At 38.3% G+C, this 24,203-nt stretch overlaps 2 protein-coding genes across 2 annotated transcripts in view; both read right to left on the reverse strand.

The window, feature by feature from the left end:
- rassf3 (Ras association domain family member 3) overlaps window positions 1-166 on the reverse strand; it is a 66,077-nt gene extending 65,911 nt beyond the window's left edge. Inside the window, exon 1 of the mRNA XM_041976986.1 lies at window positions 73-166. The gene's annotated coding sequence lies outside the window, so the exon portion shown is untranslated. The remainder of the gene's footprint in view (window positions 1-72) is intronic.
- A 4,139-nt stretch (window positions 167-4,305) lies between these two features.
- Window positions 4,306-9,008, reverse strand: LOC121634368 (apoptosis facilitator Bcl-2-like protein 14). Its single transcript, XM_041976933.1, has 7 exons — window positions 8,901-9,008; window positions 7,636-8,072; window positions 5,988-6,089; window positions 5,796-5,869; window positions 5,298-5,456; window positions 4,944-5,057; window positions 4,306-4,864 (listed from the first exon to the last, which is right to left on the reverse strand). Exons 2-7 carry the CDS (start codon window positions 8,069-8,071, stop codon window positions 4,826-4,828), a joined length of 924 nt encoding a protein of 307 aa, XP_041832867.1. The 5' UTR covers window position 8,072; window positions 8,901-9,008; the 3' UTR covers window positions 4,306-4,825.
- Between the last annotated feature and the right edge of the window lie 15,195 nt (window positions 9,009-24,203).

Raw genomic sequence — 24,203 nt, forward strand, 5'->3', positions numbered from 1 at the left:
TGGATCTAATTTCAAACAGCAGAGCGGGACACTGTCCATTTACAAAGATGCAAATTTAAAGCTTATACTCACCTGCCGCAAAGTAACACATCCCAGCTCCACTTTAACGGGCCTTCTCATGTAATTTATCCTTAATAAGCTACAGCTGCTTTTCTTCTTCTTCTTCTTCTTTAGGTCTACTTCTTGCTTCCTTTGTCGAAATTTGCATAAAATTAGTTTGTGGCATCTTTTTTTGCTTCATAAAAAAGTAGAAATGATGAAATAGTAACAAATAAAGTCTTTCAGGTTAAAGTAGCCTATAGCTCATTCTACTTCTGTACTGTATCGCAATGTGCAGTTCTTCTTTTGGCCACACGAGGGTGGTGTTGTAACGGTTATAACTCAGTACACCTGTCTTGGGTTTGTTTTGACTGTTGTCCTCATACAGTACTGTGCAAAGATCTTGAGACACATTTCATTTATTAATATGACTCTTCTAGAATTTCTTGTAATTTATGAAGGTGGTCTTAAGAAGTAGATTTTCAGGCTTTCTAAAGGTTTATCACAGTTTATCTTTGTCTATTCCTTAAAACTGACAAATAAAAATTTCCTTTGCAAATAATTTCTTTAATGGTCTTTATTACTTATTTTATGTATTTATTTATTTTAACAATTTCTTTATTGAAGTTTTCAAACAAAGTATAATGTTTCAGAGTGAATACAAATAATAGTAGACAGTATGTATCACATATATTGTTATATTACACCAAACCCTCTAGGTTAGTTTACCTAAGCACTGAGTGAATACCAGAATCAAACCCCATTCAATTCTGACCACAGACGTCACCCATAGAAGTGGCTCTATTACGTAAAAAGGTTACAAATCCTCCCCAACATTTGTCAAAGACTGACTTTTTTTTTTAAAAGACTAAACATAATCTTTTTCAATGGCAGGTAAGATGAGAGCTCTCTAAGCCACAAAGAAACACTGGGGGGGGGGGGGGGGTCCTCACTTTTCCAGTTGATAGCTATACATTTGTTAGCCGCTATTAGGGCTAGTCTGATGAAGCGAGTGTTAATTCTCATTTCAGTTGGTAAAACAGACAAGTCCTCTAATAGCGTCAGCCGCGGATTAGATGGGATTTCCACCCCCACAATTCCTTTAACAATGTCCAGAACAGATTTCCAGTATTGTTCCAAACATCTACACATCCAGAACATGTGGAGAAGGAATCCTATTTCAGTCTTACACTTGGGACAGCATTCAGAGTAGTTGCCACTTGCTAATTGTTCAATCTGTTTCCAGGCTGGAGGGTGCTTTAGATCTTTAATCCATACCCAGATAGCTCTGGACTGAGGGTTTTGAGCTTGACTCTGGGAGTTTTACCATTCCACAGAAATCTAGATATCAGTTTGTCCAAATTTTTAAAGAAAACTTTTGGAATTAGTGTTGGCAGTGCTTAAAACAGGTAAGATATTTGGGTAAAACGTTCATTTTGATATAGTTTATTCTTCCAATTAGGGATATAGGAAGAGACTTCCATCTGTCCAGATTGGCTTAAACTTTTTAAAACAGATTTTAAACAGGTATTTGGAGACCAAGATAACAAAGCTTAAGGGGTCTCAGTAGAAGGGTATGTTTCTACTTGATAATGTCTGAGCAGCCGGGTTAAGGGGCATCATCACACTTTTTTGTTTATTTATCTTGTATCCAGAAATGCAGCTATATTCCTCTAACAGGGCTCAAAGAGAGGGGACCGATGTCTCCATGTTCGTCAAGTACAACATGATGTCATCAGCATAGAGCGAAATAATATGTGTCATGTTTCCAGCCATGACACCCTCTATTGCAGGATGTGTTCTAATAGCAATTGTGAGAGGTTCAACCGCTAATGAGAAGAGAAGTGGGGATAAGGGACAGCCCTGACGAGTGCCTCGCGGCAGGGGAAAGAAAGATGAAATGAAATGAAATGAAAAATACTTTATTAATCCCAAAGGGAAATTCAATTGTCCGCATTTGTTCAAATCATAGCTCACGGATTAAGATATAATATCTTAATCATTTGTATCAAATTTGGACCAAAATTCATTTTTTCTAAAACTGAAAAAAGATAGGTCCATTCTAAACGATCAAATGCCTTTTCAGCATCTAATGAAAGAGCAACGACTGGGGTGTCATTGCTTTTGGCACAACAAATTACATTCAGGAATCCACGAATCAGAAGAGTAGCGGTTCTGAATGAAGCCAGTCTGATCTTTATATATAAGGTAAGGCATCACCTTTTCCAGCCTGGTGGCTAAGACCTTGGTGAAGATCTTATATTCTGATGAAAGAAGGGCTATGGGTCTATAGGAACCACAAAGTTTTGGGTCCTTGCCTGGTTTCAGCAGAAGAGTAATCAGAGCCTGTTCTAGAGTTTTAGGTATTTGGTGTATTTCAAGTGAGTGTTTGAACATATCCATTAATGGTGTTATTAGATTAGATAAAAATGCTTTATAAAAGTCCATGGGGAACCCATCTGGCCCCGGCGATGTTCCTGCTGAGAGCTTACCAACTGCATTCAAAATCTCCTGTTTAGAGATATCAGCCTCAAGATTTTCCTGTGCCCCCACCTCCACCCCCGGGATGACCAACCCCTCTAAAAATTAATCAATTTCTGAGTGTTGACCCCCTGAGAAGAGTACAAATCCACATAAAAGTCCATGAAAATGTCATTAATACGTTTGGGATCATGGATCATTGTGGCATCATCTTTGGTCCTAACTGAGGAGATACATCTTGAGAGTTTTCTTCTTTTCAGATCTGCCAGGCTAATAATTTACCATTTTTATCCCCATGTTCATAGTACTGTTGTTTCGTTCTAACCATGGCATTCTCAATAACCCTAGTGGTTAGCAGATTATATTCGGTCCTTTTAATGTTTAGAAGATCAAAAGTCGTTCCGCTATAAGTTTGAGAGTGTTCCTTTTCGAGAATCGTCTGCGTATGTTGTTTCTTTTTCCATGATGTATAGCTTATAGTCTCACCTCTCACGTAAGCTTTTAAGGATTCCCACACAACTGTTGGCGAGTTAGTCCCTCTGTTAATGTTAAAACTATCCATTTTGTTACTGATACGTTTAACATACTCTGCGTCGTTAAGTAAGTGTGTGGGGAATCGCCAAAGTCTGTAGCTACTAGTAACGTTCTTTTGAGCCATGTGAAGCAGAAGAGGGGCATGGTCCGAGATAGTCATCACTAGATATTCGCACGAGGATATAAGGTAAAATCTTTCAGTGTGAGTAAAAAAAAAAGTCAATTCTGGAGTAGCTTTTATGAGCATGTGAGTAAAATGAGTACTCAGCTACTAATTTATGTTTTTCTCTCCAGACATCTACAAGTTTGAAATCTGCCATTTCTTTTTTGAGTTTTAGCTGCTTATTTATTTTTAATTGCTAAGGCATTTCATACCGACCTTATGAAACAGACTCTTAACTCCTGAGATGAACCAACATTGTCTACACCACACAGTATTTAACAAAAACAAAAATTTGGAGACACTCTAGGTGGTACATGAAAAAAAGCTTTTTATACCTTTCGTACTTAATAAATCTTATTTAAGTTTGCATTAAGTAATAAAAATGTTTTAAAAAATTAACAATAAAAATATCAAACAAAAATATAATGTATTTGAAATACATGAAATATGTTCATAAATTTATTTTAAAAATATATTAAATTGCTAAATTTTAATCAATGTAAATGTATTCATACTTTATAAAAATATGGATATATAACAAAAAATATACATACACCATATAGGAAATATATAATAGGAAAATATAAATTAAATATATAAATAAAAGATTAAAATAAAATAAAAATATGTAAATGATAAACCAAGGGAAAAATATTGTTGAAAGTGTACCTTTTTCAGGTTATTCATGATGTCTTCTAAAATGATGGTTTATTAAATGTTATATTATTAAATTTGAACTAAAACAAAGTGTAAAATTAGGATTTTTTATTTTCCGTAGGTCTTTCTGCTGGTTTTTTATTGCCCCTCTTAAGATCAAATTGTGTTGAATGTAGTTCCTGAACTCAAATGCTAATTGACACCACTGGTTTAGGAGGTACTGGGTTGACAAGTTATTACACAGGAGGTATAATGTTTAAAAAGTTTGAGAACCACTTTTATAAAGAAATGAGGGAAGGCTGAAGATTTGCACTGTGTTGTACATAAACTAAGATTTCATTTAATGTCTCTAATGGAACAAATACTTGTGATTTTATATAAGTTACAGTTGTTTGCTGTATCCAGCAGGGAAAATGCCTCAGCACTGAGACTGACATTGTACAATGTTCTTTATTCATTATTGCAATTTGCAACAACAAAAATAACATTTCACACAATACAATTTGCTGCATCTGTTGTCTTAAATATTTCTGGGAAAAAAGTGCAAATGCTGATTAATACATTCAACATGAACTAAACCTGCTGATTTGTCCTTCACACCAAAAATATAAAAAAACTCCTAAAACCTGGCTTTTTCCTGGTTCTTACAACAGTTTAATCATGAGGACAAGTTGTAATAGTGCAAGAATAATTTCTTCTTCGGCTTGTGGTCCCTGACTGTCCTTTAGACAGATGTATTGCCCTTTGGCTGCACAGGTTTAGCACAAATACAATGATTTCACATTATAAAATATAAAATCTCTGAAGTCTGACTTCTTTTCCTTAAGAATTTAACGTTCCCCTAGGTCCTTCACACATAAATAAGAGGCTGCAGTCAAGTGCAACTGGGGGGAACTGTTCACTAACATAGGTTCGCCTGAAGGAGGCGCTGTAGAGCAGGACAACTTCTGATCACTCAACTTCCTCATCATCACTTTCAATGGCTGCCTCCTGCAAGGAAGACAAGAAACATTGAAGCCATTTTGATCCTCTGAAAATGTTTATTGGTGATAGTTATTGTTAAGCTTACATAGCCGCCCTGCTGCTGCGCCCAGCCTGAATAATAGACCTGCAGGTATCTGGCCCCGTGGTGCAGCATGCGGCTCATGGGCAGCATGTCCACTGCTGAGAGACGGCTGGTGATCTGACAGGAAAAAAAAAACAAAACAAACATATTTAGCATATAGTCAGATAGAGCACGATGAGCCACCTGAGCATTTGTCTTTTGACTTGGATGAAAGATGAGTGATTTTTCTACCTTTAAAGTCTGAATGAGTCATTTACATCATAGCTAATCAGTAATTTGTTGCCCCCCCCCCCTGAAATATAACCAGTTTAATGCAAATTAAATTTGAGGACAAAACAAATAAAAAGTTGCTCTAACCTCACAGGTCATGGCGATCTGAGTTTTTTGTGATGCTTGTGGTCCCAGACCGCTCGGGTTGGAGCTCCTGAAGCCTGTCGTCGTGAGGAAGGTGTTAATCACCTTCTCGAAGAAGCTGTAGTTCAAGAAAAGGTCTGCTCCTATTTTGGCTTCTCTCAGCTGCAGGTTGACACAAGTAACATGTTCATGTACGGAAACATATTTAGTAGCAGAAATGGCATTTAGATGATGTTTTGGAGCAGAACTGTGTTTGCATGATGAATTGTCTAATAAATGCTCCTCACATGATCATCAGAAGCTGTAAAAACAGCTTGATCTGTGAACTCTGGACCTGCCAGCCATGGTGCAACATGCGTTCAATACCAAATCCAGCAGGAAAGACATTATAAAATATAATAATCAACTTCCACATGTTAACTATAAACTACAAGAGAACTTCCTGAGACAGGATCAGAAAAGAGGAGGTTTAGCAGATCAGAGAGGAGGTTGTTTCCTCACCATCTTGTCTAATTTATCTCCTTTTTCCCTCAGCAGCAGGCCGATGATCTTCTCCACCTTATCCTCATCCTTATCTAAAAAACAAATCACATCATTATTATTAAGTTTCTTTTTATTCAGCTTATTTTTTACCTCTCCTACCATCATGTTCACGAATAAAACATGAAGAGATGGAATCAAATAGGAACTAACCTTGCACTGAGTCCGTGCACAGCTCTGAGGGACTGAGCGGGATTTCATCAGCAATTTTCGTCAGTCGGTTTGCGACATCATCCAACTCATTCTCATCTTCAGCTGTAACAGGAAGAAACGCAAAGAAATAAAACAAAGAGAAAATAAAAAGTGGGATGCATCAGCTCAGGACTCAGGACTTTATAACCCACATTACAGAGAAATACTTTAAAATGTGTCATATGTGACGTATCCTTGTAGTTCAAGTTAGTCTGCTTCTTTCAGGATTGCGTTGTCATGAAGACGAGGAACTGGAAGAATGAAATCCTGTTCAACCTTTCACTTCAAGCATTGTGTAATGATCTAAGGAATTTAATTTAATTCAATTCAATACCGACATCTTTTTGCAGAGTCGATTGTTTTTAGTTGCTGTTATATTAAAGAAACTTTAAATATACTTTACATAAACTTTAAATAATTTGTTTCTTGGATTAATCTCATTGTTAATTTATTATTTTCAGGTTTTGGACGGTTCCTGTAACAAACATGACTAACAGACATCCTGCTGGACCTTGAACTAGTGACGTTACATCTGAAGCCTGGGTCTAGCAAAGTGGGCGTGTCCAAACGAAGCCTGTATGGAGGCCCGTGTTTGTCATGACATGACTAAAGACAACAAAGTCCGGTTTCTCTGAAATCACGTGACTGCCTCGTTAAGTCTAGTCTGAAAACAATGCAGGAAATACAGGAAGTGTTCTGCATGATCTGAGGTGATGTTGAAGTTCATTACGTTTAGATATATTAATACTTTGTTGATATACCACCAAGTTCAAAATAAATTCATTACAATATGGAGATTCTGACATAACGCATAATAATGGTTATAATAAACTGGTATGTGACCCATATGTAATATCACAGGAGTGCTGTACATCAAATATAACCAGCAGATGTTAGTACTCCCAAACAAGCTGTTAAACGGGACTTCATGTACTGAAACTTGTCGAAGCAATTGGCCAGAAAGACTCAACACATTCAGGGGCTTCATCACACCATCACTACCCTGAACTGAACATGTCTGACTACTTTATTATTATTCATAGAAGAAACAACTGGTAACCAAATAATTTAAAGATTTAAGAGTACAAATAACCTCACACTCTATCATAAACTATTTAATTTATTAGACTGTGCAGTAAATTCACCTAATTTCCACTTATTACGTGTATTTGTAATCTCAGTTTCTTAAAGTTCATGCTAAATTTAATTATTTGATCATTTTCTATACCATGTTAAGTAATTTAGTCAAATAAAATTCTTTTATCAATCTCATTCAAATAGATATACATTTTTTTATCTTATATGTTCCCGCAGCAGCATCTGATTTCTCTATTAGCATCAATAAAGTCTCATATTTGTTTTAATTAGCTACATGTAAAGATCTGAATAATCCTTTTATGCCACAAAGTTCAAACTATTGATGACTCTTGCTTCTCAGTCGCAATAAACTGATCATTAAATTTGCTTTTAAGTTAGTTCATCCACTGTTCGGTCATTTTGATCGCTGATTGCAGACCTGTGATTCTGGACTGATGTTGTAATGAAACAAAACATCTGCTGTTGCCATGTGAACAGTCATCTTTATCACTTGCTGCAAACAGACACTCACCATTTCCAGGATCAAAACATCTTAGATTGACGTCATGCAGATTCCCTGATGACCGGGATAAGTTGGCTGTTCTTTCGTTGTCGTCTGTCTGAGGTTTAATACATCTGAACATAGATGCCACACGTTTCCATCCCTTCTTCTTTTTCTTCTTATCCTTTCTTTTCTCTGGTGTCTCTACTGTTTCAGCTTGGGTTAGTGTCTGAGATGGAGTTGTTCCATTTGCATCGCTGCATCCGCTTTCTACGACTTGGATGTGCTGTGTATCCTTCTCAGTCCTCTTTTTTGACTGCCTCCTGGTTGCGTAGGCCATAAGGAGCCTGTATTCCTGAGTGTCCTCCATGTTGTTTGTGTCTGAGGAAGTTTCAGAGTCTGTGTTGCCAGTGTGGTCAGTGTAGCTGGAAATGGGGTCGTGGATTTCCACATGCCCGTTAGCCATGCTAGTTTATGGTCCATAGAGGAGGAACAAAGAAAAAAATTAGTCATTAACTTAAATGGACGATAAACTTAAGTATAAAAAATTTCCAATCGAATATGTGGTCAAGTTATTTTTGATTTCCAATTGATTACTTGTAATTATCTGTAAAGAATTATAGTTTTTTTCCTCTCTCTAACTGAGCTGCTGTCTTAATCTCCAAACCGTCATAACTCTTACAGTATCTTCAGACCACAACTTTTTTATGGACTTATGTGCTTATCTTTATGTAGAGAGCACTTTTATAAACATTTGCTACAATTATTCACAAAAAAAGACAAAATAACTGTCATAAATTTATGTAAAACTCCTAATTTTAATCATTTTAATCCAATAACTTGCATGTTTCTTTCATGCCAACTTTCAGTTGGTATGTTTCATTCTTTCTGTGGTATTTCTAAAGTTCACCTTACTGGGCGTTGACCCGGACCAACACGAAACTAGACTAAATATCAAATACAAGTCCCACTTAAAAGTAAATTAAAACAAATTTAACATCCAGATAATGTTGGCCGATAATTTATAACACGGAAAGTTTGTTCACCATCGCTAAAATAGCATTAAATGTTATTAACACCAAAGTATTAGTTCGTGTTGGCTAGCTGTCATTAGAAGTTACTTTTCCGGCTCTTGTATGTTAGTTAAAACTAGAGATTTACCTGGCTTTTAAAAGAGGTCTGATTAAACCCCGAAAGACATTTCTAAAAAACAATAAGAGAAAGAAAGAAAGAAAGAAAGAAAGAAAGAAAGAAAGAAAGAAAGAAAGAAAGAAATTAAAAATACGTGTACTTACTGTAATAATGGAAATAACAAATGTTAACTACTCGAATGTTCCTCCAATTCTTGCTGTCTGTTGAGCAAGGTTCTTCCGTACGCAGCATTATATCACGCTGTGCGTTTTTAAAGAAAAAGTGCTGTGCGTCATTACGTCATGGAATCACGAGACGTTCTCGGTAGTTTTTTTTATTTATTTATTTATTTATTTTTTTACTGTGAATCACTTGTGAATCACTTTGAGCATAACTCTTACAGGGCGTCGCCTGGCCTGGGCATTCCCGGCTAAAGCCCCGAACATTTCACATCAAGACCCGAAGGAATCCCAGAAGGAATAAGTTTACATTCTCTCAGCCGCCTTATGACATTAAAGAAGATGGTAGTTTTGTGATTTCCTGGCTTTTGTGAATGCAACACAGATACAATATGACCAATCACAGGGGAATTTTATGGAAGCGGGGAATCCTCCGTGTTGGCTGACAGCCCAGCGTTTTATCCCTAACCTGAACTCTGGTGTTATTTCGAGCTGTCATTATTAGCGTTAAAATGGACATCAGACGGTTTTTTTAGAGAAGAGAGACCAATGGGCAGCAAGACTCTGGTCAACACATGAAACAGGTAAACCTAAAATAATTTAAACTCTGTATGTCTTAAAATTAAATGAACATCAGGAAGATCATTCGTGACAGTACTTGATACTTAAAGGGTTACGCCAACTGTACTAAACCGTTAGCCTTGCCCCTTTCTGTTCTACACATTTGCATTAAATCCAGTGGTGAAGTCTTATGTATTTCGCTGGTTTACCCGCTGCTGTGAGTTTGTGTGCGCGCGCGCACGCGTTTGTGTTGTAGTAGATGAAAAGGCGTTCCCATTCGTGTTGGATGTTTGCTTTCTAGATGCTGCATTAGTTTAAATATAGATAAATAAAGAACAGCTTTATTATAAATTTATTTACTAATGTTTTTTGGTCACCTCCAGGTCGCTGGCTGGTCAATAGTTAAAGAGTTTTAAAGAGTGTTTTACATTTTATGTTGCTCACAAAATACATTTATATTTGAAATACAAACCCGTCTTTCGTGAGCTCACCTTTGTGTGGGTGTATACTTTATGTATTAATGAGGTTGGTGGTTCTTGTATGTGTGTGTTGCTCCAGGACAGGGGTGTTTGAGACTGGGAAGGAAAAATCAGAGTATACCACTAGTTTAAACTAGGCTATACTACTGAAAAAGTAGTAGTAGTAAAGATGGAAACTAGCAAGTGAAAGAAGGAAAGAAGGGAAATGACGGAAGAAAAACAAGTGATGAAGCCTGTAGGGAAAGAAGGAAGGGACAGATGACATGATAGAGAGGTACAGTAAATACTCTTTATTCTGAAAATTGCAAGTGACTGAAAACAGTTCACGTTCATCATTTTGTTGTAGAAGATGTGCACTAAAGAGCAAGTTGTGGAGATAAACAGCAGATGTCTGGAAAAGTAAAAGTTTAATGCGGATTTTAGAGATCTTGTTTACTTTCGTCACGTTTAAGATTGAAAATAAATACATATTGAAGCACATATTACAGTATTTGGCTTTAAACATGGTGACACAATGCTCAAGAAGGCTTAAATAAAAACCAGTTTTTACTGTGTTGGTTCACTGAGATTTCTTTACGAGGGTGTGGGCTCAGCCCCTAATGTTCCCATGTCCAGGAAACGATAGATATCTACAATACTAGATGCTTTTTGTGGCAGATTTTTATTTTTATTTTTATTTTTTTTATTGACTTATCAGAAAATACAATCAGAAATAGCAATAACAGCAAATACAGAAATTAACTAAACATTCTAATAACATATACAAAATTAAAGAACAAAAAAAATAGGGGAAAGGAAAGAAAAAAGATTAAATAACTAAGAAAAAAATTAAAGTGTGTGAGAGTGCATTTCATGTAAACAGATTTTTTCTGTAGGAATTTCAAACCGGTGGCCATCTTGCCACCGGCTTGCCCTCTCGCGGCATCTGTGGTATCTGAGGGAAGGTGAGTGATCTGCACAAATGTAAACACTCTTATTTAGCTGAAATCTTGACGAATTTAAAAAGGGTTTGTGTTCTTTACAAAAAGTTATTAGCATGGCTATAATTCTGGATACTTGAACATGCTGAAATTGTAGCTTTTGTCTTTGAAAAACGACCTAAACCTGCAGCATAGTTGTGTTCTCCATCAGAAGGCACAGCAAAGGTCATGAAAGCAGCAGAGCGGCTCAGTCCCCAAGCATCCGCAAGTTCCAGACAATCACAGCCCATCAGACTGCTTGAGGTCCTGTACCTTGTACGGAAGAGGATCGGGTTGGAGGATGTGTTTTTGCTCGAGGAGCACATCGGCTGCACACAGTATGGCATAAACAATTACCACCATATGCTGCTGGCATTAGTTGCGTCCCTGTTTTTAAGACTCAACCACATTGCCAAGATGACTACACTTAGCTATAATATAAGTATATATATATTATAATATATATAATATAAATATTACTAATATAATAAAATAATTTTAATTATATTTTTAAACTAAAGATGTGAAAATTCAAATGATTTTATATTGTTAATATTCCTTTATATACACACAAGCTGCCACAATCCACCTGCTACCAGTAAGGTAACCATGATCACCACCGCCATGGGACTCTAGGCTTTGTTGTGTACTTTTATTTTCTAATCATAGTTTTTTTTCTTTTTTGTGCAAATGCGTTGGAATAAAATATATCTGGTGAAACTGGTGGACATGTGAAGACGTTTGGTTTAGGGGATTGCAAGTCCTCCTGTGCTCCACTGTCACGGAATCCCACAAGGACCCATTTTGGGCCCATTTCTGTTTTCCTCGTATTTGCTTTCCTTGTATTGGGCTCAACTGCTTTTCTTTTACCCAGGGGAAGACACACTTAGCCTCAATTACATGTCCGTTAACAACAGGCTAACGTGAAGTGTCTGGTCCCAGGACGCAGTAACGTTAAATCCTTGCAGTTTGCTGCATTTTAGTAACATTGCCTTCATTTTTCATAGATAAATATATTAAAAATCAGAGCAGCCCTTGGAACAAACTTGGAAAGCGTACAAAACAAAAAATTTAATGAACTTTCCACCAACAAAGTGCTGCTACACAGCTGAGAGTCTCTGACAGTTTCCAGTCATCTGGTTTGACGGCAGCAAAATACAATCCCATTCTAGGGATGTCGGTTGGAACATCCAAAGGCACAATCTTTAGGTCCAGAAAGCAAGTTTTCCTCAGCTTATTCTTCCATACAAAGTTAACAAACATGTTATTAATACCCTTACATGTGGAATCATACACACTGAGGGAAAGACTGGGTACACTAATCTACTGTGATGAAATCGGTTTTAGGTTGGATATTTGACAGATATTCGCGCTGAAGGCACCAGCGTCTGTTTCAGGGACCACCAACAATTCTCATAAAGGAGGTAAAACTATGCCCACATCCATATGACCCAGTGCCTCCAAAGAAAAGACAAAATTCTGAGGTAAACAGAGAGAAAAAACACACATTTCTGTTGCTTTTATACAGGGTGCCAAATCTTTTGGACTGCTTCATATTTGAATGGAAATTTAATAATTTCTTATAAGGAAAAATAAAACATATTTTGCAATAGCTTCTAAACCAAGTGATCCAATCACTTCAAACCACAGCTAAATTGAAGCAGATTATCATCTCAACACAAGTTCTCCTGTTTATAATTTCCCCTCTTGTCATATTTTATATGAATATTTTTATAAAAAAATAATTAATTACTATTGGAAACCTATTTTAAAACAGATTTTCTTTTCTTTATTTAATGCAAAATATGAGGACTGAAGACTGTTTAAATATGTGTGCAACCGTGCAATGCAACCATGGAGGAAGATGCAGAGTGTGTGTATATATACTAAATCACTACATACATATATATATATATATATATATATATATATGTAGTGATTGACAACTGCTAGTTGTCATTAACCTTGTATATATATACAAGGTTAATGACAACTAGCAGTCATTATCTGTATCCAAAACTAGATGATTGTGTATTATGTTGGTTCATGATGACTCCATTTTTTTTTCCTTTAATAACCTTTGTCGAGATCAACATTACATAAATCAGTTTTGTCCTTTATTGTTAAACATTAGAATATGAAATTTAACCAAAGGACTATGTCCAACCCTCCTCCTTCATCCGGGCTTGGGACCGGCAAAGTGACACAAAACAGACACTTTGGCAGAGTTACTTGTTTTTTGTTTTTTTTTAATATATATATATATATATATGTAGTGATTGACAACTGCTAGTTGTCATTAACCTTGTATATATATACAAGGTTAATGACAACTAGCAGTCATTATCTGTATCCAAAACTAGATGATTGTGTATTATGTTGGTTCATGATGACTCCATTTTTTTTTCCTTTAATAACCTTTGTCGAGATCAACATTACATAAATCAGTTTTGTCCTTTATTGTTAAATGTTAGAATATGAAATTTAACCAAAGGACTATGTCCAACCCTCCTCCTTCATCCGGGCTTGGGACCGGCAAAGTGACACAAAACAGACACTTTGGCAGAGTTACTTGTTTTTTTTTTTTTTTTTAACATATATATATATATATATATATATATATATATATGTATAGTTTTTTTAGTCTATTATTTTTTTTCTTTAGTTTTCTTACTTTTAATTTACTTTCTAACCTTATGCTCCACTTAGAAGCCTACAAGTAAAACATGCACATTTTTTGTTAGAAATATGACATTTTAGCTATTTTTGGGATAGACAGTTTTAACTTGACAACATTAACAATCTAAATGGACCAAACAGAAACAACAGGAATGACTGTCAGTGGCAATGTGAGAAAATGAAACTGGTCTGGCCATAATTCAGGTTCATTGTTTTGTTTGGGTTTTTTTTCAATGTCTCCAATAAAACGGCTTCAACCAGCCTTTGAATTCAGGGTTTGATTCCCACTCCTTTCTATACTTTTGAGTGTACAGTTTAGACTGCATGAGCTAGCTAGATGTTTAGCTAGATTAGTTTAAAAGCAGGACAGTCCTGCTGATTCAGTGGGAGAAGCATTGTGTCTTTCATTGTGTTGCTGTACAACATGTGAAACACTCAAATATCCTTGAAAAAAAATTGCCAATTGGCTTGAAAAACATATCATTGCAATTAAATTCAGGACAATATGATGGATCGGTGTTCACAAAGTTCTGTGTAGGTGTAGATTCCTGACAGAGAGCAGCTGTTGTGTCATTTTGTCTGTTTAAACCAGTATCTGTCTGGATGCAAACAGCCTGTCCAGGCTTTTTACGTTCTTTAAATGACAAAATGACTTCTGATGATGAACTTGTAGGTTCTGTCTGGATGCAAACAGCCTGTAAAGGCCTCTTACTATCTTTAAATGATGACATGACGTCTGCTGATGAACTTGTAGGTTCTGTCTGGCTGCGAACAGCCTGTAAAGGCCTCTTACCATCTTTAAATGATGACATGACGTCTGCTGATGAACTTGTAGGTTCTGTCTGGATGCAAACAGCCTGTAAAGGCCTCTTACTATCTTTAAATGACGACATGACGTCTGATGATGAACTTGTAGGTTCTGTCTGGATGCAAACAGCCTGTAAAGGCCTCTTACCATCTTTAAATGATGACATGACGTCTGCTGATGAACTTGTAGGTTCTGTCTGGATGCAAACAGCCTGTAAAGACTTTTTACAATCTGTAAATGATGACATGACATCTGCTGATGAACTTGTAGGTTCTGTCTGGATGCAAACAGCCTGTAAAGGCCTCTTACCATCTTTAAATGACGAACTGACGTCTGCTGATGAACTTGTAGGTTCTGTCTGGATGCAAACAGCCTGTAAAGGCTTTTCACCATCTTTAAATGACGAATTGACGTCTGATGATGAACTTGTAGGTTCTGTCGGGATGCAAACAGCCTGTAAAGGCTTTTCACCATCTTTAAATGATGACATGACGTCTGCTGATGAAATTGTAGGTTCTGTCTGGATGTAAACAGCCTGTAAAGGCCTCTTACCATCTTTAAATGACGACATGAAGTCTGATGACGAACTTGTAGGTCCTGTCTGGATGCAAACAGCCTGTAAAGGCCTCTTACCATCTTTAAATGACGACATGACATCTGCTGATGAACTTGTAGGTTCTGTCGGGATGCAAACAGCCTGTAAAGGCCTCTTACCATCTTTAAATGACGACATGACATCTGCTGATGAACTTGTAGGTTCTGTCTGGATGCAAACAGCCTGTAAAGGCCTCTTACCATCTTTAAATGACGACATGACGTCTGCTGATGAACTTGTAGGTTCTGTCTGGATGCAAACAGCCTGTAAAGACTTTTTACAATCTGTAAATGATGACATGACATCTGCTGATGAACTTGTAGGTTCTGTCTGGATGCAAACAGCCTGTAAAGGCCTCTTACCATCTTTAAATGACGAACTGACGTCTGCTGATGAACTTGTAGGTTCTGTCTGGATGCAAACAGCCTGTAAAGGCCTCTTACCATCTTTAAATGACGACATGACATCTGCTGATGAACTTGTAGGTTCTGTCTGGATGCAAACAGCCTGTAAAGGCTTTTCACCATCTTTAAATGACGAATTGACATCTGATGATGAACTTGTAGGTTCTGTCGGGATGCAAACAGCCTGTAAAGGCTTTTCACCATCTTTAAATGATGACATGACGTCTGCTGATGAAATTGTAGGTTCTGTCTGGATGTAAACAGCCTGTAAAGGCCTCTTACCATCTTTAAATGACGACATGAAGTCTGATGACGAACTTGTAGGTCCTGTCTGGATGCAAACAGCCTGTAAAGGCCTCTTACCATCTTTAAATGACGACATGACATCTGCTGATGAACTTGTAGGTTCTGTCGGGATGCAAACAGCCTGTAAAGGCCTCTTACCATCTTTAAATGACGACATGACATCTGCTGATGAACTTGTAGGTTCTGTCTGGATGCAAACAGCCTGTAAAGACTTTTTACAATCTTTAAATGATGACATGACGTCTGATGATAAACTTGTACTTACTGTTTCGCTCCGTGCATAATTATGCATGGGTGCTGTCATCATAACCTGGGAATTCCTTGTCTCTGATTGTGGCAGCATGACACAAAGGTCATCAGATTCAGGAGGAACGTATTCCTTTGTGATAAATCCATGCTGGAGAGCCTCGTTTGGGGTGATCCGTTTCTTTGGATCTATATGCAGCATCCTCTTGAGAAGGTCAATAAAAGCTAGAGTGTCCATAGGGTCATCAGCCGTATTGTGCAAACATGGCAACTCATCAAGACATCTTATCAAATTGCCAATGCTGTAATAATCCCTATGATGTCGTTCCACGCCGCCGGCGTAGAATTCCTGGGGTGATTTTAGCCGCCAGACAAAGCCAGTAGATTCTTCAGAGGGAGTAAAGTATTTCTTTGCGTGAAATCCATTCTCGATTAAAGCCTTCTGGGGCATTCCTTGTAGCTGTACGATGTTTTTCATGATTTCATATTCGGAACTTGCGGAAAACATATACTGACCAGTAAATAACTCAGCCAAAACACAGCCAAGAGACCACATATCGATACCTTCGTCTAATGGCAGGCCTAAAATGACCTCTGGAGACCTGTAGCCCAGCGCCTGAAGGGTAGCTCCCACCGGCAGGTTGGATTTCATAGCAGCTAAGCCAAAATCGATCAGTTTCACCTTAAATGGCTGCATCTGGTGATTTACAAACATTATGTTATCTAGCTTTATGTCAGTATGAATAATCTCCTCTCTCTTCAGCATATTCAAAGCCACAAACATCTGCTGAGCAATAAGTCTGATTTCGGAGACGGGCAGTGGAGCGCTGTTCCTGTCACGCATAAAATCAAATAGGTTTTGGTCCAGCAATTCAAAAGAGAAACAGATCTTATGGTTGTATGTGAAGCATTCATAAAACTTGACCAGATTATTCCTATCAGGGTCCAGCTGTCTGATTTTCTCCAACATTTCATATTCTTCTATTGCAACATCGCGATATTCATCCTTCACGATTTTAACAGCTACAGTTTCTCGAGTGTCCATTTTCTTGCAGCTAAATACTTCTCCAAAAACCCCAGAATTTTGGGATTCCTCAATCAAATAACCGCCGCATTTACTAGGTATGAATAATGCCATTTTCTCTAAAGATACATCATACTTTAGTGCTGATTCCTCCTCCTGGTAATTCCTTGTCTCTGATTGTGGCAGCATGACACAAAGGTCATCAGATTCAGGAAGAACGTATTCCTTTGTGATAAATCCATGCTGGAGAGCCTCGTTTGGGGTAATCCGTTTCTTTGGATCTATATGCAGCATCCTCTTGAGAAGGTCAATAAAAGCCAGAGTGTCCACAGGGTCATCATCCGTATTGTGCAAACATGGCAACTCATCAAGACATCTTATCAAATTGCCAATGCTGTAATAATCCCTATGATGCCGTTCCACGCCGCCAGCGTAGAATTCCTGGGTTGATTTTAGCCGCCAGACAAAGCCAGTAGATTCTTCAGAGGGAGTAAAGTATTTCTTTGCGTGAAATCCATTCTCGATTAAAGCCTTCTGGGGCATTCCTTGTAGCTGTACGATGTTTTTCATGATTTCATATTCGGAACTCGCGGAAAACATATACTGACCAGTAAATAACTCAGCCAAAACACAGCCAAGAGACCACATATCGATACCTTCGTCTAATGGCAGGCCTAAAATGACCTCTGGAGACCTGTAGCCCAGCGCCTGAAGGGTAGCTCCCACCGGCAGGTTGGATTTCATAGCAGCTAAGCCAAAATCGATCAGTTTCACCTTAAATGGCTGCATCTGGTGATTTACAAACATTATGTTATCTAGCTTTATGTCAGTATGAATAATCTCCTCTCTCTTCAGCGTATTCAAAGCCACAAACATCTGCTGAGCAATAAGTCTGATTTCGGAGACGGGCAGTGGAGCGCTGTTCCTGTCACGCATAAAATCAAATAGGTTTTGGTCCAGCAATTCAAAAGAGAAACAGATCTTATGGTTGTATGTGAAGCATTCATAAAACTTGACCAGATTATTCCTATCAGGGTCCAGCTGTCTGATTTTCTCCAACATTTCATATTCTTCTATTGCAACATCGCGATATTCATCCTTCACGATTTTAACAGCTACAGTTTCTCGAGTGTCCATTTTCTTGCAGCTAAATACTTCTCCAAAAACCCCAGAATTTTGGGATTCCTCAATCAAATAACCGCCGCATTTACTAGGTATGAATAATGCCATTTTCTCTAAAGATACATCATACTTTAGTGCTGATTCCTCCTCCTGGTAATTCCTTGTCTCTGATTGTGGCAGCATGACACAAAGGTCATCAGATTCAGGAAGAACGTATTCCTTTGTGATAAATCCATGCTGGAGAGCCTCGTTTGGGGTAATCCGTTTCTTTGGATCTATATGCAGCATCCTCTTGAGAAGGTCAATAAAAGCCAGAGTGTCCACAGGGTCATCATCCGTATTGTGCAAACATGGCAACTCATCAAGACATCTTATCAAATTGCCAATGCTGTAATAATCCCTATGATGTCGTTCCACGCCGCCAGCGTAGAATTCCTGGGTTGATTTTAGCCGCCAGACAAAGCCAGTAGATTCTTCAGAGGGAGTAAAGTATTTCTTTGCGTGAAATCCATTCTCGATTAAAGCCTTCTGGGGCATTCCTTGTAGCTGTACGATGTTTTTCATGATTTCATATTCGGAACTCGCGGAAAACATATACTGACCAGTAAATAACTCAGCCAAAACACAGCCAAGAGACCACATATCGATACCTTCGTCTAATGGCAGGCCTAAAATGACCTCTGGAGACCTGTAGCCCAGCGCCTGAAGGGTAGCTCCCACCGGCAGGTTGGATTTCATAGCAGCTAAGCCAAAATCGATCAGTTTCACCTTAAATGGCTGCATCTGGTGATTTACAAACATTATGTTATCTAGCTTTATGTCAGTATGAATAATCTCCTCTCTCTTCAGCGTATTCAAAGCCACAAACATCTGCTGAGCAATAAGTCTGATTTCGGAGACGGGCAGTGGAGCGCTGTTCCTGTCACACATAAAATCAAATAGGTTTTGGTCCAGCAATTCAAAAGAGAAACAGATCTTATGGTTGTATGTGAAGCATTCATAAAACTTGACCAGATTATTCCTATCAGGGTCCAGCTGTCTGATTTTCTCCAACATTTCATATTCATATATTGCAACATCGCGATATTCATCCTTCACGATTTTAACAGCTACAGTTTCTCGAGTGTCCATTTTCTTGCAGCTAAATACTTCTCCAAAAACCCCAGAATTTTGGGATTCCTCAATCAAATAACCGCCGCATTTACTAGGTATGAATAACGCCATTTTCTCTAAAGATATATCATACTCTAGTGCTGATTCTTCCTCCTGGGATTGTGGCGGGATGACACAAGAGTCATAGGTAGGTTTGTAAACTGCCATTTTCGCTAAAGAGCTGTTTTCCACACTTGCTGCGTTTAGCAGAATTGTTCACGGACAAATAATCTCTGATAAATCCTTTCTCTCGCATTTACGCCTTCTACACGTCATCTGTGCTTTGATCGTAAGGGATAGGCGTGACGCCATGCATTGCCATGGCATCGCCACAACCAACCTACTCCACTCCCCCCCCCCCCGGAACAGGTTGTCACCTACGCGTGCGCACATACACGCACACACAAACACACACCTAACTACCAACCTCCACTGTTAGGATTCAGCAGGCAGCATCCTCCGGTCTCCGGACGGGTGAGACAGGTCCATCATTCCAGAAGCTTCCAGATGGCCTTACGGTGTCAAAAGTTTTCCTTGTGGGGCTGGAAAAAAGGAATAAAACGGAGTAAGAATTTCCAGTCAAAGAATAAAGGTAGGACACTTTGGCAGCCTTTTTTAAAAAAGTTTTCTTATTGTCTTTGCAAGCTAGCTCAGCTAGCCTTTGATCAATGCTAATTAGGTAGCTACTGCTATAAGCCAGATTTTAGTCTGTAATTAATAAAAGTTTACCAAAATATAATTAGTATCGGCTTTGTCAGACACGTGACCAAACTAACCGACACGCCCCCCTGCGCCACACTAGTTGCATCTCGAATATTAACAAGCAACCCCAGGATCAGTACTTTAGTTAGTAATACGTTTTAAAACTGATTACTCAGTCGCCAATATGGATAAAAAGAAGAATGATGAAAGGATGCCGTATAGGGACAAGCTTAGCAAGGAGGCCAAATTGTCAACAAACAATGACTTAGATCCTTACGTCCCCACAGCTAATGAATGGAGCTCCGATGCTACGTTATACCTCCAACCTCGTTGGACATAACATGCTACCGCGTTTATGGTATCAGTGTTTACACGTATGAACAGTTCAGAAACTACAAATCTCTGGAAGCTCACGCACATTAGGGATGTCTGGGTGCAGGATCTGTTCACATTTCCTGCACAACACAGTCTCACTGCAAAGGTAAGCATACCTGCTGTTAGTGAAGTAATGACGGGGGGTTAGGGTTACTTTACTTGTTTTGTCTATATTCTTTACTTATTTAAACTAATATGCATTACAGTGTTGCAAAAGAAACAACTTCATATTTATGTTACATAGCATAAATGATCTAATAATCCTACCACATTTTCATACAGTGCAATTACTCAAGTAGTCTGGCATCAGCCTGTAAACCAGAAACTGTAATAATATAGACGTCCTTATAAATGAAGCTAAATAAAGCAAACGGTTGAACACTGTTGTAAACGGTTGTTGTCTGTCTGCCAGTGTGTGTCTACAGGTCCTGCGCTCCCAGAACCTGACTGACTCTCCACTGAAGCTCTGGGTCATCATTGAGGTCTACAGCCTGCAGCAGCTAAAGAAGACTTCTGGATCTGCTCTCATTGGTCCCCTTGTTGACAACTTTGCACATATTTTGCAGTTTCTAGCACAATTGCATGTTATATTGTTTCAGTGTTGAAATTGCCATGCAAAGATGTGAAATTCTACATTACCTGAAGATATTATGGCACAGCTTCAGTGTTTTTATTATATCACCTGGCATGTGCATATTCTGTATTTTCTTTTATTGAAGTTTTATCTGTTTACTGTTGTGCTGCTACTGTTTATTCTGACTGAAAATTTCAATTAAAAGTACTTCTATGAAAAAGTAAAATCATGTTTTCTATTCAGTGTTTATTTGCACAAGATTTTTTATCCTAATTAAAATTTAATGTAATTTTCATTATCAAAACTAACACTGGTTATTTATGTGCTTAGAAGGGGCAACGAAGAGTCAAAAAGGCTTAAAAAATGCCATTGACACACTTTATTATTCATATTTGAGTCATATACAAAACAAAAAACTTTTTTGCTGCACAAATAATATGAAAAGACACCTTCCAACTGTCTTAAATGTACACGTACATCATCATCATCATGCGTCTTATCCTCTGTGATCAGCTGATCTCCAGTTTCTGCATCTCTGCTGCTTGCAGCGTCTCTTTCCTCAGCTGATCCGTCTTCTTCGTCTTGCAGAGCGTGCAGCGTTTGTGGGTGTAACTGATGTGTGTCCTAGAAGCATGGATGGTGCACAATCTGAGCCAGCCTCCATCATTTCATAAGCTGGTTGACCTGCAATCACATATTTGGTGTTATTAAAAAACTAGTTAACATTAGATGCTTCCATTACATTTCACAATCTTAACCACTTAATCCAACCAGTTAACCATCCCATCAGATCCCACAGAGCACTCTTGGTGTTTACCTGTATCTTTAAAATCATTCACTCTGTGACGTTTTGATATAAGATGATTGAATAAAATAAACACTGATCAAACACAGATGAACCCATTTCTATTTCCCTCCCTCTGTGCCTGTAGTTTACAAGTGAAGTTAGCCCATGTGAATATAGTGACTTTAAAAAGCTAAATAAAGTATATTCATTAACATTACTTACACAATAAAAACAACAGCAACAACAAAAAACTCCTACTTGCCTTCATGAAAATGCTGAAAGCAAACACGCATGAAGGGAGATGGTGTTGAAAGTGATGTCCTATCCTCTCCCTGCTGCGACCCAGGCCATCCAACGCCTCAGTTACAGTAGTAGCGGTTTAAAAGTTCCCATCCAAGCTGAAAGCCAGCCGAATACCTGCTGGCTTCCAGCCCAGTTCCATTCCAGTTCCAGCCAGCTGCCTTCCAACTTCCAGCCGCCAGAGAGGCCCCCTCCTTCTCCTGGGAGTGTCGATGTTTTAATCAAACTCCACCCATTCCTTGTAATATAGGGTAGACCCAGAAGATGGCGCTTCTCTCACAGACTTCTCATCGCCCGTAGTCTGTCAGATTTTATCTGAATTTACACTGACCGGCAGAGGCGCCACTCAAAGCACCTCTGATGGCCAGTCACAATTCATAAAAATGCATAAAACTTAATACATAATCATCGTTTGACGTGGAATGTGAAATTGTAACATGCTTGTGCGCTGCCAATTGTTTTATTCAGAAATGAATGCTAGTAGGTTAATAAAACCTTTCAAATACTGGATCACAGCCCCTAGCTCTATTCTCAATAGGATGTATTTATCATACTGATTAATCTTTTAATATTAGCATTATTAACATAGACAAATCAGATTTGGATCAAGCAACACAGAATCTGTTTGAGGTAGCTAGGAAGGGTTATTTTATTCTCATATTATTTATTTCACCTCCATAAGAAGACAGGGCGACAGATAAAAGCCCCACGCAGGATCGGAGATAATTTCTTCCACTTCAATGTGTCTAATCGCGGGGGGACATCCAACACTCGCTGTGCTGCGACTTCCTGCTCGCCGGGAATCCCGATTACGTCACCCCTCCAGGTGGGCTATTCCCCGACACGCTCTGATTACCATTCCAAAAGGTACTGTATGCAGCCCCCAACTTGAACATGCGCCTTCTTCAACATTCGCACTTGCTCCAGAAAATTACCATCTCTTAGGCTCCTCCACCACCACTTTGACTGTGGATTGATACGTAAATGAGCCGCAATGAGGCAGCTGAACAAGTGACCCAGTTTTGTGATTGTTGCACATTGGGTAAGAGTGGTCAAACGAGTCCAGTTTGTGTTGTCATGCTACCAGAAATTCAGTAGGCTAGTCGGTCCTAATGCAGTGAATTTCCATGTTAATGTTGCCAAATTCAATAGCATAGCAAGAGATGAAAAAAGAAACAACGATATTTCTTCAACATGTTAACCAAAATATTTACCTCTTAAAGCATAAACCAAGTATTTACAACAAGCAGTGTGCTTTTTAACGTTAACGTGTGCCATAGCCTACTGCACCGCGGTTCCTCCTTCCAAGTCTTCTTTTTTATTATATTGTTGTTTTATCATCTGAATATACTACAACAACACAGAGAAAATATATGAAAGTTTATTTTACGCTGGTATTTGCGCAGCAGAGTTTTCTGCCGCCGGATTTGTAGTCCAGGAACGGAGAACACAGCTGCTGCCAGGAAAGGTGGATTACATTTTGTTAAAGCACAGCAATCTCCGAGTAGCCTATTATAAATACCCTCTCAGTGGCAAAATAAAACACACTGGTCTGGTTTAGTCTTCACTCTGAAATGGTTCAGTCAGAGGAATATAAAGCTGTTTTAAAAATGTTGAGCAAGCTTAAAATAAACATTCATAGGCTATCTATGTGTTTTAGATTAACACAATGATAAAACAACAATAGGCTATAATAATGGAAAAGAAGCGGTGCAGCATGGCAATGATGCGTTAATGGCTCGGGTCGCGGGTTAAACATCAGTCTGGTTCGGATTTAAATGGAATAAATACATTGGTGACGAGTCGGGTTCGGGAGTCATTCTAACGGCTTAGAGCAGGTATGCGTAGCAAAACAGAACCGTGCAGGACTCTGCTCTAAGCAGTTCGGACTTGGTTGACCTGGAACCATTTGACAATAAAATCTGGAGCCATCCTGCAACGCGCTTGCTTAGGCGTCCAGTTAAACCCTGTTTATTCAACCAGTCCCTACTTCATTGCATTCATTCTTTCCTCATAGCCTACGTGCACATTTTTTTCAAGATTGTTTATGTCAGTTTTGTTTTGGAAAATGAAAAAGGAGTCTTTGCGCAGAACTTATAACATTATTCTAATCTTGCCACTTGCCTATTTTATTATTGTGTATTTTTGTAATAACATGTAAATTCACTGCATAGGAACCAACTAGTCTACTGAATTTTGTGTGACAACACTAACA

Source organism: Melanotaenia boesemani, chromosome 23, assembly GCF_017639745.1.
Source record: "Melanotaenia boesemani isolate fMelBoe1 chromosome 23, fMelBoe1.pri, whole genome shotgun sequence".
In the NCBI taxonomy this organism is placed as follows: Eukaryota; Metazoa; Chordata; class Actinopteri; order Atheriniformes; family Melanotaeniidae; genus Melanotaenia; species Melanotaenia boesemani.